Here is a 15,867-nt window from a genome sequence, read left to right as displayed (position 1 = left end):
CTAATATTGGAGATTAATTCGTTTTTTTTATTTAATTAATCTAATATTACTACAAAACATTTTTTTTCTATATTTCTAACCAACTATAATAACCTATAAATATCCATCAATTGCCAGCACCTCCTCCCCCACCCCCGCTTCCTCCAGCTAATTTAGGTTTTCTCCGCGTTTCTTGCACAGCGGCCACTAAGCTTTTAACAGCTTCTTCGTGCCCTTCAAAACTGTCCGTTTTTCTTAACGGCCCCCCGCCACTTAAACCTCCCCCTGAGCATAATCCCCCACTACTCATTCCAGCACTAGTCGTTCCGCCACCTCCTGGAGCTGATAATTTATGGCAAACATGGTGGTGTTTACGTTTTGGCGGGAAAGTTTCCCAACTTCTCTGTTTTTGAGCTAAAGTTAAATTTTTATTTCTTCTATTTATCACAACGACCAATGTCTTATCTGGCGTTTCCAACGAAGATCTTCGACTAGACGTTGACATCGAATCGGCGGAGTCGTTTAATGAGTAAAAAACGTTGTCTTCGCCATCGGAATACGGATAAATTTTCGGTTTTCTCGGCGATTTCGATGGGGTTTTTTGTTGTTGAAGGTTTTTTTGGGTACTTTTAAGGTTAGATTCGGTTGTTTTTGTGTGAATACTTTTTAGGTTAGGCTGTGACATTTGAATATTCTTTTGAGTGTCGCGATTTTCGCCGTGAATCAACGCTTTCGTATCGATTTTAAGGTTAGGTTGTGTTAAATTAATTCGATCGCAACTCTTATTAATTTTTTTGTATAAAATTTTTTTGTTTTGTATCAACTTGTGCTCGGTTTCTGTATCGGATTTCGAGGCTAATTGTTTTTGGCAGATAAAATCTTGTAGTTTCTCCTTAATTTGTGTTTCTAAGCGTTCCATGTTAACTTGTTGGGGTTTTTTTATTTTCCCAATTTTGTCGGTTTGCCCCGCCGATTTACTCCGCTCCCTTTCGTGGCATCCAACGCTGGAATTCGGTCGAACTTTATCGAAGAATTGCCCCAAAACGCGACTCCTCGAGCGAGGGATTTTCCCCAAATTTTGTTCCGATTGGTGTTGATTCAAACTTTGATGAATCCTACCGAAATGATCCAAAAAACTTTGTAGATTTAAATCGATTTCGTCGTTTATGACCGATTTTCTAACATCAAATTGACCGAAACTTTTAACGAAAACCTCCATTTCATTTTTAACCTCGCTTAATCGTTTCAATTCGTTCCTTAACATCATCACATCAGCTTTTTGGCACGAAAAGACTTCTTGTTCAACCCGAATTCTCCAAAGTTGTTCTTCCCACGCCGCTTCAAACACCATCCCCATCTTCTCCAAATCTTCTTGTTGCCTCTCTAAGCTTGTCTCTAAAATATTACATTCTCTACTTAACAATTCATAACGATTTATCAACGGCGGTGTTTGAGCTTTACGAATCGCCGTGATATCTTTGTGAAGTTCGGTAACTTTATCTTTAACCGTATTAAATTGTTGATTTAAATCGCGAATTTGCGACTCAAACGATCTACAATGAGTTGCAAACGACGTTTCGGCTTCCAAAACTTTTGTTTTTAACAAGTTTTGTTGCTTTTTTGTTGTTGGTGGTGGCTCAGGAAAAGATCTTGAGGTGGCTAAAAAAAAAAATTTAACCGAAATTTCTAAAAATAAATTAATAATCACCAGCTATTTCGGCAACATGTTGGGACACAGCTTGAGGCCCAATCCATGGCTCCAAACTTTGAGCAAATTCGCTACGATAATTGGTTTTGATTGAGGAACTTTGCAAAGATCTAAAAAGATAATGTAATAAATAAAATAATGAGTAACAAATTAGAAAAAAATTTATTACATTTTTTCTTCTGAAAGTTTTCATTGATTTATTTTATTTCTTAGGGCTGGTAATAAATATTAAAATATGTATATTCAATTGGTCAAATTTAAAGATGTAAATATGTATATTATAATCTGAATCAAGACCTTTTCAAATAACTGTGTAATAAATTAACCCGCAAACACTTTGGCAAAATTGACAAATAACTTAATAAGTATTTTTAATAATTTTCTAACGACGGAAAATGTTACTAAAAAATCAGAAAATGACACTAAAAAGTTGACAATTATATTTGAGGTTAATTTGTACTAAATTTTTTGAGATAACCTTATCGTGTTTCTTAAATTACCTTACAGGTTGGCTAAGTTGTCCCACTTGACCTAATCGCTCAATTAACGCCGGGCATAACTCCAAAAATTGATATTTGTTCGCAGCGGCTGTAAAAGTCGCACACAGCACTAGGTGGAGCTGCAAAACGGGCATAACCGATCCTAAAAGTAGTAATTGCCCCCGATACACTCGATCTTTACTCTCAAATTGTCGCTGAACCTCCATGATCATAGCGGCGTGAGTTTTGGCCATAGCCTCTTGCATACCCTGACAAAATGTGTTAATCGTATGTTTTTCCGAGTCCATATTCCTCCGTAACTCATCCATTAACGATTTTAGGGCTAAAATTGAGTCGCGAACTGACGTTTGGAGGTCGGTTATTGCGTTTTGGGCGCGTGATAAATGCTTGGTTGATTGGAGATGGGCTGTGTCGATGTCAAGGCATTGAGATCGGACTTCGGGAGGGGTGTCTCGGAAGCAGTTCACACAAAGCATTGTGTTTTGAAGGGGGGAGTACATTATGTAGGGTTCGGTATGTTGGGGGCACTAAAAATGATTCTTTTTTAATTAAATATTTAATTTTTTAGAGTAGTCTCACCCTTTTTGGTTCTTTGGTGCATTTTGACATATGAACAACTTCGTGCGCAGAAAACATTTTAGCCCGATGGGTATTGTCGCGGCAATTTGAGCAAAGAGCTTGCCCTATATTACAAAGTACGCAATTATAACTTCAATTTTTAATTTTAATCAATTTCTTATTCTCACCACAAGTATTACAATGATACATGCTTGCTCGATCGCGTTTATCGCAATTGGAACAAGGAGGGTTCTCACTATTAGCAATATCGATGAGTTGACGCATAAGGGTGTCTGGGGGTGGTAACATTAAGCCATCCTTTATCAATGTTGGTTGCCTTAATCCACAACATAGGTATCAAGCAAGATTAAGTAATAAATAAAATTAATTTAATCACCTGCAATAAGGACAAATCAATTTCCTATCTTGTTCTCTCCCGCGTAAACACCTCGAGCAAAACGTGTGGTAACAATTTAAAATGCAAGGCTCTGTGAAATAATCGTGGCAAATCGGGCACAATAACGGGTTGTTATTGGGAAAATCGAACATTTCTGGCCCAGGGGGATCCATAACTTTACGTATTTTTCTATTTATTAAAAAAAAAATAAAATTAAAATGTTGTTTTAAAATTTGAATCAGCTCACCCTAAGAAATAGATAATTTCTAATTAAAAATTTGTAATTTCGCACCTCTTCTTCTTTAAATGCGGTGATAATGCGGTGTGGGTGTTGTTTATGGAGAAAGGAAAACCGCCCTTTATCGGTGCGCATGTCTTGAATCACCTTTGACCTAGATTTTCTGCACAGAGCGAGGGTGTGGGGTCAATAAGGTCAATAAACTTTGATTTTCATTTCAGAAATGGTACGATTTAAATAATTGTACTATGATCGTACTGCCTCGGCCGCAAGCGACCTTGACTTAGCTCGAAAAGAAATGGATCAAGCTTGATAAATAATTCAAGTTTAAGCGGAGGAGGAGATGGTAGTAATTAATGGGTATTTACAGGTTATTATAGCTGATTAGAAATATAGAAAGAAAATGTTTTGTAGTATATCTAATTAATCTAAATTAATTAAATGAGTAATTAATCCAAAATTTTAGTAACATTTACTTCAAAAAATAATTTAAGTTGGTATCGCTGCAACTTCACTCCCAACCCCAACAGTTCCGTTAAAATCTGTGTTCAAAATTAACGTAACCTCACTTAAATTGAATACACAAAAATGACTACAAATAATCCTATAAAGATAGGAGATCATTCCACTAAAAACACTATAGTTCAACCGTTATTGACCGATTTGTACCAGATAACGATGGCTTACGCTTATTGGAAATCGGGAAAACACCGAGACGTCGCTGTCTTCGACCTCTATTTTCGCAAGAATCCGTTTCACGGCGAATTTACAATTTTCGCCGGTCTCGGAGACGCGATATCTTTCGTCAAAGACTTCCGATATTCCCAGAGCGATTTGAAATATTTAAAAAGCGCCCTTCCCGAAACGATCGAAAAGGAGTTCTTTGAATATCTCTCGGGGATAAATGCGAATGATGTTGTTATTTATGGATTAGAAGAGGGGAGTGTATGTTTTCCAAGGGTCCCTTTATTAATTGTTGAAGGCTAATATCAAAATATTTATTGATATTAATTAAAATTTATTAATTATGTTTTAGGTCCCTTAATTGTCGTCCAATTACTTGAAACAACTTTATTAACACTAATTAACTTTGCTTCTTTGGTTGCAACAAATGCTGCAAGACACCGAATCGTAGCCGGTGATAAAATTTTATTGGAATTTGGGCTTCGGAGAGCCCAGGGACCCGATGGGGGTCTTACCGCTTCGAAATATGCTTACATCGGTGGTTTCGATGGGACTAGTAACGTTTTAGCGGGGAAATTATTTAACATCCCGGTAAAAGGGACTCACGCCCACGCTTACATAACCTCATTCACAGATTTAAAGGATGTCAAAAATCCTTACTTAACCTCAATTAATGGAGAAAAAATGAATCTTTTAGGATTAAGTTTGGGGTATCGATCTAAATTGGTTAGTGTTTATAAAGTTTTAGAAGCCGAAGCGAGTAACGGTGAATTAGCAGCGTTTGTGTCTTATGCTCAAGCTTTTCCAAATAATTTTGTTGCACTCATTGATACGTATGATGTTAAAAGAAGTGGGTTAATTAATTTTTCAGCTGTAGCTTTAGGATTAAACGATTTGGGGTATCAAGCTGTTGGGGTTCGAATAGATTCCGGGGATTTAGCGTATTTATCTAGAGTTGCAAGACAATCTTTTGTTGATATATCAAAGAAATTTAATCTAACCTTTTTTGAATCTTTAATGATTATTGTATCAAACGATTTAAACGATGATACGATTTTAAGTTTAAACGAGCAAGGCCATAACATTGATTGTTTTGCAATCGGAACTCATTTAGTTACTTGCCAAAAACAACCCGCAATGGGTGGTATTTACAAATTAGTCGAATTAAACAATCAGCCCAGAATGAAATTAACTCAAGATGTTGGAAAAATTACAATCCCCGGGCGAAAAAGTGCTTACAGGTTATTTAGCGCGAAAGGTGACGCATTAATTGATTTGTTACAAAACGCCGATGAAGCACCGCCTAGTGTTAATGAAAGAGTTTTGTGTCGTCATCCTTTCGAAGAATCAAAAAGAGCCTATGTTATTCCATCGAGGGTTGAGAATCTCCATAGCGTTTATTGGGAAAACGGAAAAGTAGTTGGAAAGTTACAAAGTTTAGAAGAAATTCGAAAAAAAGTGCAAGCATCGTTGAAAACGCTTCGATGTGATATTAAAAGGAATTTAAATCCGACTCCGTATAAAGTCTCAGTTTCGGATGCTTTGTACACTTATTTACATCAATTGTGGATGGAGAATGCTCCAATTGGAGAATTAATGTAGATTTTAATAATATATTTATTGTTTTTTTATCATTTATAGTAAATCGTTTTTTATTTACTATTTAATTCCTAAATATTCTCAAAAAGCTTTTGGGTTATGTTTGTTTATTGCTGAAATTAACGTGAATTAACGTTTTAAAATGATGAGATGGTATCTTTGATTATATATAATAATATTACATATAATCAAAGGATGGTACCCATTTTTTTGTGTGACAAGATGTCATAATGCGCTGTTGGTATGACAAAGATGGAGTATTCTTTATAATTTCGCTTTGGATTTGTCTAATCCAAAGTGAATTGGATTAGATTGTCATTGTCAACATTTAAAATCTATATTAGAGAGAACATAACCTTACTTGTTTTGTTTTGACAGATTGAAATAAATTACTAAATAATTAATTATTTTATTTAATTATATATTACTTAAAAAATAACAAGAAATAGAAAAGATAATATTATTAACAAGATTATTTTGTTTAGTGACTAATACAGATTTCACACAGCCCTACTTTAAATAATAATTTATTTTACACCATCAATTAAGCTGTGCCTTAACCCTTAAACCCTTTTTAACAAAAGAAATTAACTTTCTACACAGTAAATTGGTATTTGCTGTATAATTGTGTTCTTTTAATAATTAACAAAGAAAATATACAAGAAATCTGTTTGTTATAAATAAATTAAATTATTCGTATTGCATAATCAACCCCTCCTCATTCTTTTTAACTTTAACTTGGGGGACGACCACCAAAGAACCATGTGGACCCTTACTAAGATGTCCCGGATTAACCCCAACGTTTTGTATAACCTCACCTATATAATGATGGTGTTTATGACTCGATTCCGGAATAAAGTTAGTCTCAACCGATTGCTGTTGAATCCCCAACCCTAAATGACCCCCTTTATAAAGATTCAAATTTTTTAACCCGCCAAAATTTTCACTTTGCTTAATTTTATTATTATTATTATCGTTAATAATTGGCACGAAATTTCCTAAAATCCCAAAATTTCGATGCTTCTCCAACAATTCTCTTTGTTCCTTCACTATAAACAGAATATCTTTAATTTTTTTTAAATCAACATGTTCCGTACTCGCCGATGTAAACAACGCCAACAAATTATCATCAGAAAACTTATTTTTCCCATCTTCCAACGCAAAAATAAGCTGTTTTAAAACCTGTTCTTTTTTTAAATCATCGATTGTTGTCAAATCGAAATTTTTAATCGTTACCGATAAAGATTGAATTAATTTTTTGCGCAAAACAGCGTTAACATCTTCGTTTAACGGCTCTAAATTCGGTGATGTTACATTTAATTGATCGATGTTTAATAATTCGGGAACGTCCTCGCTTATTTTATGTTTTACAGTTGAATTTAATAAAGTGAAATTTCCATCGATCGGTGTACTAAATAAATCTGATGGAAGCTCCGAAGTTTTTTCTTCCAAAACTTCGCAATCGGTTTCTTGCATTTTCGAACATGATTGACAGCTACAATTTGTTATTATTTGAACGTATTTTTTTGCTGTTGGTGGACCTGAATTTTTATTGTCTGCTTTTAATGTAACCTAAAAAAATAAAATGACAATTAATTAAAATGATTTAGACACACTTTTACCAACTTAAAAAGATGGGTAAAAGTGGGTCCTAATAAATAGAATTATTTTACATGATAACAATCTGATTTAGCAGGTTGGCAGCTGTCACAATATGGTCCGATTAATTCCCCAGGCTCAGCGGGCTGAGTTCTAGGTATCGAATAGCTGTAACAGGCCCCAACGCAAACGTTATTCTCGATCGTCATCGGTTCGTAACCGGGCATTGTCACGATTTGTTCGATTTTCGTCGTTTTACACCAAGAATGTTTCTCCGGGTACAACACAATGTTATGTACCTTCAAAAAATACATAAATAACCAAAATACTAAGTTTACCGTTATTTTTTTTACCTTGTGTTCTCTTTCGGTTAATGAAACGGAGATTATTGAGAGGAAGCAAGTTAAAAAAGTTTGATAATGCGTGTTCATGGTTATTTATATTTTGTGATCTGGAATAAAAAGTAACGTTTAAAACGAGAAATACGAAAAAATAAGGATTTAAAGGATCCGTTTTAAAACCATGATGAACAGTTATTCAAGGCCAACGCCCCCTTCTCCTTTTAAAAAGAACAGGTGCTTTTAATTTAACATTTTCTTCGTATAAGAAATATAATATATGTGATAAATAATAAATGTAATAAAAGCAATTTGAGGTTATGTTTCAAAATTCAACTTCACGCCAACGCTAAACGCTATGACAAAAATAAACTTTTAAAAAATAAAAATTTATTAAAAATGTTTTAATTTCATAAAAGCGATTTAAATTTAAAATTAATTATGTTTTAATTATTAGAAATTATAAATACGATATTAATTTTGATTGGTATTTTTTGATAGCTCAAAAATTTGACATTTTCGATTAAAGTTGTCGCTAACGAATCAGAGGTGGCGCTCGAAACAACAAATTAAACGTCACTATTTGAATAACAAAATTATTTTTAGTTAATAATAATCGCGATAAATCCAAAGAATTTCCTGCAAAAGTGATAAAATCGATCTATTTTGGTTCCTTGGTAATAATATTTGAGAAAACTATTAAAGTTAAGGATTTGCGGCAACGCATAAAACAGCTTTACGATCGAAACTGAGAAGTTCTTCTCGAAAAAGCAATTATCTCGGCGACATTTCCGGGTTTTAAAGAGACGAGAACGATTTCTTGGAAAATAAAGAACTAAGAAAACAACAAGTTGGGTTAACCGTTCTTTAATATAAAAAGTTCTTTAGGTTTTAGTTTACTTAAGCTGCGTTTCGTCCCTGTTGGAATGGGATTTTTGATTAAATTACTATTAAAAAAAATAATTTAATAATTTAAAGCGAAAAATTGTTAAAATTCCTCCGCAATAGAAAACGATCATTTCCATACTAGTTCACCTTCGAGAAACCGATCGAGCAGAGAGAAGCAGCTGGCCGCAAAATCACAATTATTACTCGTTCGGAGTGAAGGAGGTGGAGGAAGGGCCCCCCCCGGGAGTCGTAGGATTTCAAAGCGAAACTTACGTAACATAATGTCAATGAAATTCGAACGAAAACAATTTCAAAACCGAAAAATCGTAAATAATTATAAAAAAAATGCCTTACCAACTTTGCAAAGAAAAAAATTCACGAAAAATCACCTTTAAAAAATTAAGTTTGTTCATAAACTATATAAAAATCCTCAATATCATTAAAACAATCCATTTTAAAAAATTTTTTCTTTTCTTTTTCGCTTCACTTATTCTTTTTGTTCCCGGAAGTATGTAAATTAAAAATTAAGAATCACTTCAAAGCGTGTTCGCGACTCGATTAACTCTCGAGATCTGAGAAACTGAGCCCTGCTCAACGTACGCTTCTCTTTTTCTTCTTCTCTCCGACACTGAGAGAACTACTAGTTGTAGAGTAGAGAAGAAATTCAACTTGGACTCGACTCAACTGCTGCCGTTTTCAAAGAGACACACCTGTTCTCTCGTTTTGTGGGTAGTGTTTCAGGTCTCACGACTCTCTCTTTCCGCGATGTGTAATTCTATCCGATTTCGCAAACAATAGAATCACTTAAAATATTTTAAAGAATATTTTAAATCAGATTAAATAAAAAATATTAAAAATAACAAAATGAGGTTATCACAAAATGTGACAGATGCAATGAAAATTAACCTCTAAAATAATCGATGACAGAATTGCCAAAATTTTGTCAATTCGCGCTTAGAATAATTTTAAAATATTTTCGATGAATTAATAAATCGCTGAAAATGCGTTCAAATAATAAAGTTAGAACGTATGTATTTACATGCTTCAAATCTCCAGAGCTGTCTTTTTCAAATTTCAATAAAATTTATTACGCTAAAATCTAACAACAAGTTTTAAACTAACAACAATTATTTAAAGAAGTCCTAATTAAGTATATGAAAATGACACCTTTAAGTGTCATCAGTTGATCAATTTTAATCATAGAAAAATACATATAAATATATATAAAAATAAACTAAATCAATAAAGCTTTTTACAAAAAAATTTAATAAATTTTTTTTTAAATTAATTCAAAATAAGTTAAAATCAATTTTACAAAGATATTATTCGTACAAGTGTCAAAATGTTCTCAAGGCAATTGCCGTTCCATCAAAGATTTGGTTAATTTTATTATTATTTTCTAGGAAAGCATTAGATTCTATTTCTGGTTATCAAAACTTCAAGAGTAAATAATAAACATGTTTCGAATCGTTTTGATAACACTTTAACATTTATTTCCTACTTTAAATGACCACGAATATTTCGAATATATTTATTAATTGATTTCTTTCTATTTTAATCGTGGAAAATTCTTGATGATAGATATTTATTTATCTCTATATGTTTCTAAGCTGATAATCATTGTAAAATTTTAAAAATATCAGATAATAAAAGTGAATTGCTACAAACATTTTTATTAAGTCATCCTGAAACGCATTCGATTCTTATCATTTTATGTAATAGTCATTCGTATTCTATAACTAAAGCAATGAGTGTTTTAATCGTTTTGGTGTTTTTGGGGTTAATTTATTTCTTGAATCGAAGCCGAAAGAAAGTTTTTAAAGGTAAATTTAAACGAGACGCCTCAAAGGTTTTAAAAGAAATTTTAATTTTTAGTTTTTTACCCCATAATTAAAAAATTAAACGCCTCCGTAACACTGCAAGAAATTAAAGACGCCCGAGATGAGGAGCTTAGAAATCAGCCGGAGGTCCAACAAGAACAACCCAAAACTTTATCTTCATCAAAAGTAAAAGAATAAAAAAAATGTTTAAATAAAATTATTGCAATTTAAAATTCATTTTATCTTTTGAAATTTTAGAAAAACGATTCGCTCACAATTTATGGTTTGGATCAAAAAGGGAACTCAATTATCATTAAAATGATCATTAAAAACACTTTGCACGCTGAAACAATGATCGAGTTTCGATTAAATAATGGGAAAGTTTACGTTTTTCCAAATGATGAGGAAACGTTGATTTGTAGCATCCAATCGCGTCAATGGAAAGCAAACGCGCTCTCTATTCAAGTTTTAAAACCTTACACAAGACTTAGAATCATTTTTAATGGAATCTTAAAGAATAAATTTCCCCCAAAAAACGATCAAAATGATTTAGAACATATTCAATTTAATTTTATGTAATGATACAAACTTATAAAAAAAAATAATGTAAACATTAATATTATTTTCTTTAGTTGGACTGCTGGAAGTATTCCATTTCATTACCCACAACATTTCCAAAAAGACGTCTTGATTAAAATGATTCAAAAAAGAACTTGGAAAGACAGCAATTGGTTGAAACACCTGTAAATTAATTTTAAAAAATTTTAATCCATAAATTAATTTTGAAAACTTTTTAGGTTATCCATAAACGGTTACGAACAATTTGGATGTTTAACCGGATTCTTAAAAGGCGAAAATTACCCCGAAGAAATAACCTTTAAAATGCCTAGTTACAGAACGCGATATTGGGGGAGTTCAGAGTCGATTTCGACGAAAGAGAGCACCTCGAGCTTTGGGGTTTGCAAAAATGGAACACTATTTTTCGTCGATAATCGAATAATTAATGGGAGCGAACAAGATATTCTTTTAGAACAAGGATTTATTTTGTTAAGTAACGGGCAGTCAAGACCAATCAATGATTCGCACGTGCGTTTTGGGAAAATCGAAGGAAATAAAGAGAAAATTAATGGTGTTATTCGAATAGGAGGTAAGAAATTAACAATTATTGACATACTAGCCGTCAATTTTGACAGGGGCGTTTTGGGGTTAATTTATGTCAATTTGAAAGAGACGCTACCATTTTTAACAACATTTATTGCCAACCCAAAAAAATAATTTTTTAAATCTATTAAAAATAAGTTTAAATATATAAATCGAAAAAAATTAGTCGGAAAACGTCTCTATTCGATTAAAATAATTTAAAGTTTGAATTACAACCTACCTTTTCTGGGAGACGTGGCCGTTTTTAAGTTTTAATGAAATTTATTACCAACAGAAAAAATGAAATATCCCTCAAAAATGTTGTAATTTCCTTTTAAATGTATTAAAATTAATTAATAATCGATACAAATCGTTAAATTAATTAATTGTTTTATTAACATTACAATAAATTAAATTCTTTTAAAGTTAATTAATATCACTAACATTTATGAAGTAAGCAATTAATTTTAAATGTTCTCGTATAGCTAACAGAAAGAAGTTTTCTGGGACGATTTCATCGGAAAAATCACCTCGAATCGAAATAAAATCGTCCGGAAAATTAGGTTGGAAAGAAACGCATTTTATTTCAAAGGGACATTTCGATAGAAACGAAGTCGTCGTTTTAACCAACTTTTTCAAATCGAGCCCAAATGGAGCATTAAAACCCCTTCCGAAACCATTTTTAACCCAAAAATCCGCACAAAACCCAGAAAACGTTTTAATATGTCGATTAAACTCGTCGGAGTGTTTGGATTTATCGTTAACAGGAGGGAAAGGAAATTCTTTAGGGTTATTGTCAAACATAACCTCAAATTTCGTATGTTAATTTATTTTATTACATTATAATAATTATTAATAAATTTTTTTTTATAGTTTAAGGTCCCATCCGGTTTTGTAATAACAGTTTCGGCTTTTAACCAACAATTATCATCCTCGCAACGATTAAAACAAGCGATTAACCGACTTGAAGTTGCATGTTATGGCAAATCTAACCTAAAAATTGAGGATGTTTGCGCGGATGTGGTTGAAATTTTTTCGAATGAGCCCGTTTTTGATGGTTTAGTAAAGACAGTTGAGGAAGAAATAAAAAATTTAAACGATGAAATTAATTCGGATGAGAAAAATTGGAAGTGGGCTGTTCGTTCTTCGGGAATCGGAGAGGATTCCGAAGAATTGTCAACGGCCGGACAAAATTCAACTTATTTAGGATGTAGAGATGCCGATGTTTTAAGCGCAGTTCGTAAATGTTGGGGTTCGCTGTTTCAATTTCACAGCGTTCAATATCGGATGTAAGAAGAATTTCGTTTGTGGAGAAAAAATTAAATTTTGTCATTTTAGCCAACATGGTTTACCGGTTAGTGCTGAGATGGCGGTGGTTGTGCAAAAAACGGTCCCGGCTGATTGTGCTGGAGTTCTTTTTACTTGTCATCCAACTTCCGGTGATCCATCTGAGATGATTATAACTTCAAATTTCGGATTGGGGGAGGTTAATTATTACAATTAATCTCAATTAAATGGTTGTTTTATTATTAGAGTTTTTTTTTAGAGCGTTGTTTCCGCTTCAGCTGATCCGGATACGATAATATTAAGGCGGACATATCACGGGTTAATTTCAATTAAAAGTTGTACAATTGGGGGTAAGAAAATTCAAATTACTTTGGGGAATGACGACACTGGAGGGGTTGAAGAAAAAGGTGTTAATGAAGATGATGCGAAAAGAATGAGTTTAAGCGAAGAGCAAGCGGTGATTTTGGGGGAGTTGGGCGTTCTTCTTGAGGATGAATTCGGGAATCCTCGAGATGTCGAATGGGCTTTTTATAAGGTTAGTTAAGAAAATACTAATTATTTAATTAATAATTTTATTTTAGAATAAATTATATCTTTTACAATCACGACCCGTAACAACATTAACGAATTGGAGCGATTTTGAGTTATTGCATGAATTTGATACTCCGGTATTTTCTGATGATGAAGTTTTTACAAGAGTGAACATTGGTGAGGTTATGAAAGGAGCCATAACGCCTTTAACTCAATCGACGACGTTGCACACCATGGATAAATTAATTCAAAAGGAGATGATGGGTGAAACTAATCCGTACGTTTTAATGGGGTGCCCTACATTTATGCATTATGGATTTCTTAATGTTTTGAATGTAAGTGTTAAAAAACTCCACGAAATTAAACTTAGGTATAGAGGTTAGATTCAGTTAGGTTAAAGCATTTTTGTCATTTTGTAGGATAGGTAAGCTAATATACGTAGCCGTATTTAGTCAACTAATAAGAGATGTCCTTAAAGCGAAATGCTTTAACCTAACCTCTTAAAAAAACTGAAAGTTCTGATTTTTTGTTAATACTTATAACATTTTATTTATTTATTTTAGACTTTATATAAAAATGTGCCGAAGAAAATTGATGTGGAAATCCGCGTTTCTGAGTTAGCAATGTTGGGACATCCATTTATGGATGAAAAAATTCATAAGGAATGTGTACGAAGACATGGTTATAATGTGGGGTTAAACAAGTTAATAACTCGCGTTACTTTATTTAATAAAGCCTTCTTTAGGCGGGATCGTTTAAATAAAGCGATTGAAATTAATCGAAAATGGGACATAACCTTCAAAGAAAATGAGACCCCCAAAGAAATTTTCGACAAACTGTCCTCATCTTTTCATGTTTTTGAGAAAATGATGACTTGTTATGTTAATGTTAACTTCACAAACACGATTTATAATATGTTATGTGTCACGATTTTGACCGGGGGCCAATCGGAATTTACTCCGGATCACTACCATGATATCGCTTTGGTTTTAAAAACAAAAGGTGGAGTTGAAACTGTGGAATTGCCGGTGATTTTGCAGAAAATCTCCGATTTAATAAGAAAAGCGGGGAAAAGTGAGGAATTTATTAAAATTAACTCCAAAAATGCTATCGATTGGATGAAAAATAATTGTGGTGAAGCTGCAAACGTTTTCGAACGATTTTTGCAAGTACATGGACACCGATTATTTTCTGAGGTGAAAGCAAAAATTGGTTGAATCGTAAACTTAATTAAAGAATTACATTTTAGTATGAGTTTGCTTCGAAACCGTGGATCGAAGATCCAACTCCAATTTTAGAAATGATCCAAGCGAATTGTCGCACTGAGGCAACGACGAAAATGGTTGAAGGAATGGATGTAAATGAAACTGTGGAAAAATTATTGACACCTTTAACTAAAAGAAAAAAGTAAAAAGAAAACTATCAATAAAACTTATCAATAAATTTTTTAATATACTAATTAATTTAAGGAAAATTTTAAAATTTTTGATACAAAAACTCCGTGACTCCATCGTCCTAAAAGAACTAACTAAATCGCAATTTATACGATGTTTGGGGAAGTTCCGAAAAGGTTATAAGGTGTTATCAGAACGTTTGGTCGCACAAGGATTCATTCCGGAACCTGAATTAATGTATTATTTGACCCAAAGCGAATTGGGGGAGGTTATTGAAATGAGAGATCCCATTTTAATTTCAAAGTCATTTATTTTAACTTAATTTAATTAATAATTAACAAAAAAAATTTTTAGAGCCCTTCGACGACGAAGATTATTTAAACAATGGGACAAAATGCAATTTTCCGACATAAACATTGGTTTTCCAACCCCAGATCGGGATGGAACTGAAAATAATGTTTTTATTGAGAGAAAATCTGGGGATTTAGTGCAAATTAAAGGAACTCCTGTTTGTACCGGAATTGTGAAAGGTCGAGCTTGTGTCGTTGTTGATTTAAAGGAGTGTTCTCAATTACAACCAGGTAAGAAATATTAATTATTGATTGTTATTAATTATTTTTGTTATCAAAATTAATGACAGTTCCCATAAATGCAATGGTACCAACGTAAATTACTAGGTTCAAACGCGATCTACGCTGTCATCGTTGACGACATCTATCGACATCGTCTCCAAATATTTAATTATTTAATATAAATATCAAACTAAAATTTAAAAAAATACTAAACTAAAACTAGAATTAATTCAACACATTAAGTGCTTACTTAATATTATTCGCATTGAATGGGTTAATTTTATTTGTTTTAGGCGACGTTTTAATAACATATTGCACCGATGTAGGTTGGACCCCATATTTTCCAATGTTATCTGGGGTTGTAACCGAAATTGGAGGGTTGCTTTCACACGGAGCTGTTGTTGCGAGAGAATACGGTTTACCGTGTATTGTAGGAGCTCAAGGAGCTGCTAAAACATTCAAAACAGGCGATTTGGTTGTGCTTAATGGAAAAACCGGGGAATTACAACTTATTGAGTGAAAATGAGGGGTTAAGTATTAATATTTTTAATAAATGTGAATTAGTAAGTTTAATTTTTTTTATTTTTGTCCTTAATTGAAAAGTTTTTAAAGTTATGTAATCGAGAATAGTTCAA

General features: G+C 32.8%; 4 protein-coding genes and 2 long non-coding RNA genes across 7 annotated transcripts; 2 read left to right on the top strand and 4 right to left on the bottom strand.

The window, feature by feature from the left end:
- Nucleotides 1-6: 6 nt before the first annotated feature.
- LOC111414130 (RING finger protein 207-like) lies at nt 7-3,582 on the bottom strand. The gene is made up of 7 exons (XM_023045317.2): nt 3,390-3,582; nt 3,143-3,331; nt 2,934-3,082; nt 2,767-2,870; nt 2,188-2,714; nt 1,688-1,797; nt 7-1,638 (listed from the first exon to the last, which is right to left on the bottom strand). Exons 2-7 carry the CDS (start codon nt 3,313-3,315, stop codon nt 107-109), a joined length of 2,595 nt encoding a protein of 864 aa, XP_022901085.1. The 5' UTR covers nt 3,316-3,331; nt 3,390-3,582; the 3' UTR covers nt 7-106.
- Nucleotides 3,583-3,891: 309 nt separating this feature from the next.
- LOC111414131 (nicotinate phosphoribosyltransferase-like) lies at nt 3,892-5,709 on the top strand. The gene is made up of 2 exons (XM_023045318.2): nt 3,892-4,362; nt 4,417-5,709. The coding sequence occupies exons 1-2, from the start codon at nt 3,969-3,971 to the stop codon at nt 5,664-5,666; spliced, it is 1,644 nt and encodes a 547-aa protein (XP_022901086.1). The 5' UTR covers nt 3,892-3,968; the 3' UTR covers nt 5,667-5,709.
- A 347-nt stretch (nt 5,710-6,056) lies between these two features.
- On the bottom strand, nt 6,057-9,214 carry LOC111414132 (uncharacterized). 2 transcript variants are annotated; one of them, XM_023045320.2, is made up of 4 exons: nt 8,843-9,214; nt 7,616-7,713; nt 7,337-7,561; nt 6,057-7,235 (listed from the first exon to the last, which is right to left on the bottom strand). In XM_023045320.2, exons 2-4 carry the CDS (start codon nt 7,691-7,693, stop codon nt 6,354-6,356), a joined length of 1,185 nt encoding a protein of 394 aa, XP_022901088.1. In that variant the 5' UTR covers nt 7,694-7,713; nt 8,843-9,214; the 3' UTR covers nt 6,057-6,353. The 2 variants fall into 2 exon arrangements, with proteins under 2 accessions (XP_022901088.1, XP_071057277.1); XM_071201176.1 differs by having other exon boundaries at nt 8,878-9,172.
- A 978-nt stretch (nt 9,215-10,192) lies between these two features.
- LOC111414082 (rifampicin phosphotransferase-like) lies at nt 10,193-15,805 on the top strand. Its single transcript, XM_023045262.2, has 15 exons — nt 10,193-10,311; nt 10,364-10,494; nt 10,567-10,883; nt 10,941-11,051; nt 11,106-11,455; nt 11,934-12,265; nt 12,322-12,737; nt 12,787-12,934; nt 12,995-13,270; nt 13,317-13,601; nt 13,830-14,462; nt 14,516-14,673; nt 14,736-14,963; nt 15,015-15,241; nt 15,526-15,805. The coding sequence occupies exons 1-15, from the start codon at nt 10,236-10,238 to the stop codon at nt 15,750-15,752; spliced, it is 3,915 nt and encodes a 1,304-aa protein (XP_022901030.2). The 5' UTR covers nt 10,193-10,235; the 3' UTR covers nt 15,753-15,805.
- On the bottom strand, nt 10,857-11,971 carry LOC139432467 (uncharacterized). Its single transcript, XR_011642232.1, has 2 exons — nt 11,690-11,971; nt 10,857-11,049 (listed from the first exon to the last, which is right to left on the bottom strand). It is a non-coding gene; the product is annotated as an uncharacterized lncRNA (long non-coding RNA).
- On the bottom strand, nt 15,006-15,559 carry LOC139432466 (uncharacterized). The gene is made up of 2 exons (XR_011642231.1): nt 15,483-15,559; nt 15,006-15,422 (listed from the first exon to the last, which is right to left on the bottom strand). It is a non-coding gene; the product is annotated as an uncharacterized lncRNA (long non-coding RNA).
- Nucleotides 15,806-15,867: the final 62 nt, after the last annotated feature.

This window comes from Onthophagus taurus, unplaced genomic scaffold, assembly GCF_036711975.1.
Source record: "Onthophagus taurus isolate NC unplaced genomic scaffold, IU_Otau_3.0 ScKx7SY_16, whole genome shotgun sequence".
NCBI classification, from domain to species: Eukaryota; Metazoa; Arthropoda; class Insecta; order Coleoptera; family Scarabaeidae; genus Onthophagus; species Onthophagus taurus.
This window is presented reverse-complemented; position numbering and strand designations above follow the sequence as displayed.

Coding starts and splice junctions, on each gene's coding strand:
- LOC111414130 (XM_023045317.2), bottom strand. CDS start 3,315: ATGGATCCCCCTGGGCCAGAAATGTTCGATTTTCCCAATAACAACCCG. Junction 3,083..3,142: donor TTGATTTGTCCTTATTGCAG/GTGATTAAATTA, acceptor TTGTGGATTAAG/GCAACCAACATTGATAAAGG. Junction 1,798..2,187: donor CAACTTAGCCAACCTGTAAG/GTAATTTAAGAA, acceptor TTATCTTTTTAG/ATCTTTGCAAAGTTCCTCAA.
- LOC111414131 (XM_023045318.2), top strand. CDS start 3,969: ATGACTACAAATAATCCTATAAAGATAGGAGATCATTCCACTAAAAAC. Junction 4,363..4,416: donor CCCTTTATTAATTGTTGAAG/GCTAATATCAAA, acceptor ATTATGTTTTAG/GTCCCTTAATTGTCGTCCAA.
- LOC111414132 (XM_023045320.2), bottom strand. CDS start 7,693: ATGAACACGCATTATCAAACTTTTTTAACTTGCTTCCTCTCAATAATC. Junction 7,562..7,615: donor TAACCGAAAGAGAACACAAG/GTAAAAAAAATA, acceptor TATTTTTTGAAG/GTACATAACATTGTGTTGTA. Junction 7,236..7,336: donor CTAAATCAGATTGTTATCAT/GTAAAATAATTC, acceptor TTATTTTTTTAG/GTTACATTAAAAGCAGACAA.
- LOC111414082 (XM_023045262.2), top strand. CDS start 10,236: ATGAGTGTTTTAATCGTTTTGGTGTTTTTGGGGTTAATTTATTTCTTG. Junction 12,266..12,321: donor CAAACATAACCTCAAATTTC/GTATGTTAATTT, acceptor TTTTTTTTATAG/TTTAAGGTCCCATCCGGTTT. Junction 15,242..15,525: donor GTGTTCTCAATTACAACCAG/GTAAGAAATATT, acceptor TATTTGTTTTAG/GCGACGTTTTAATAACATAT.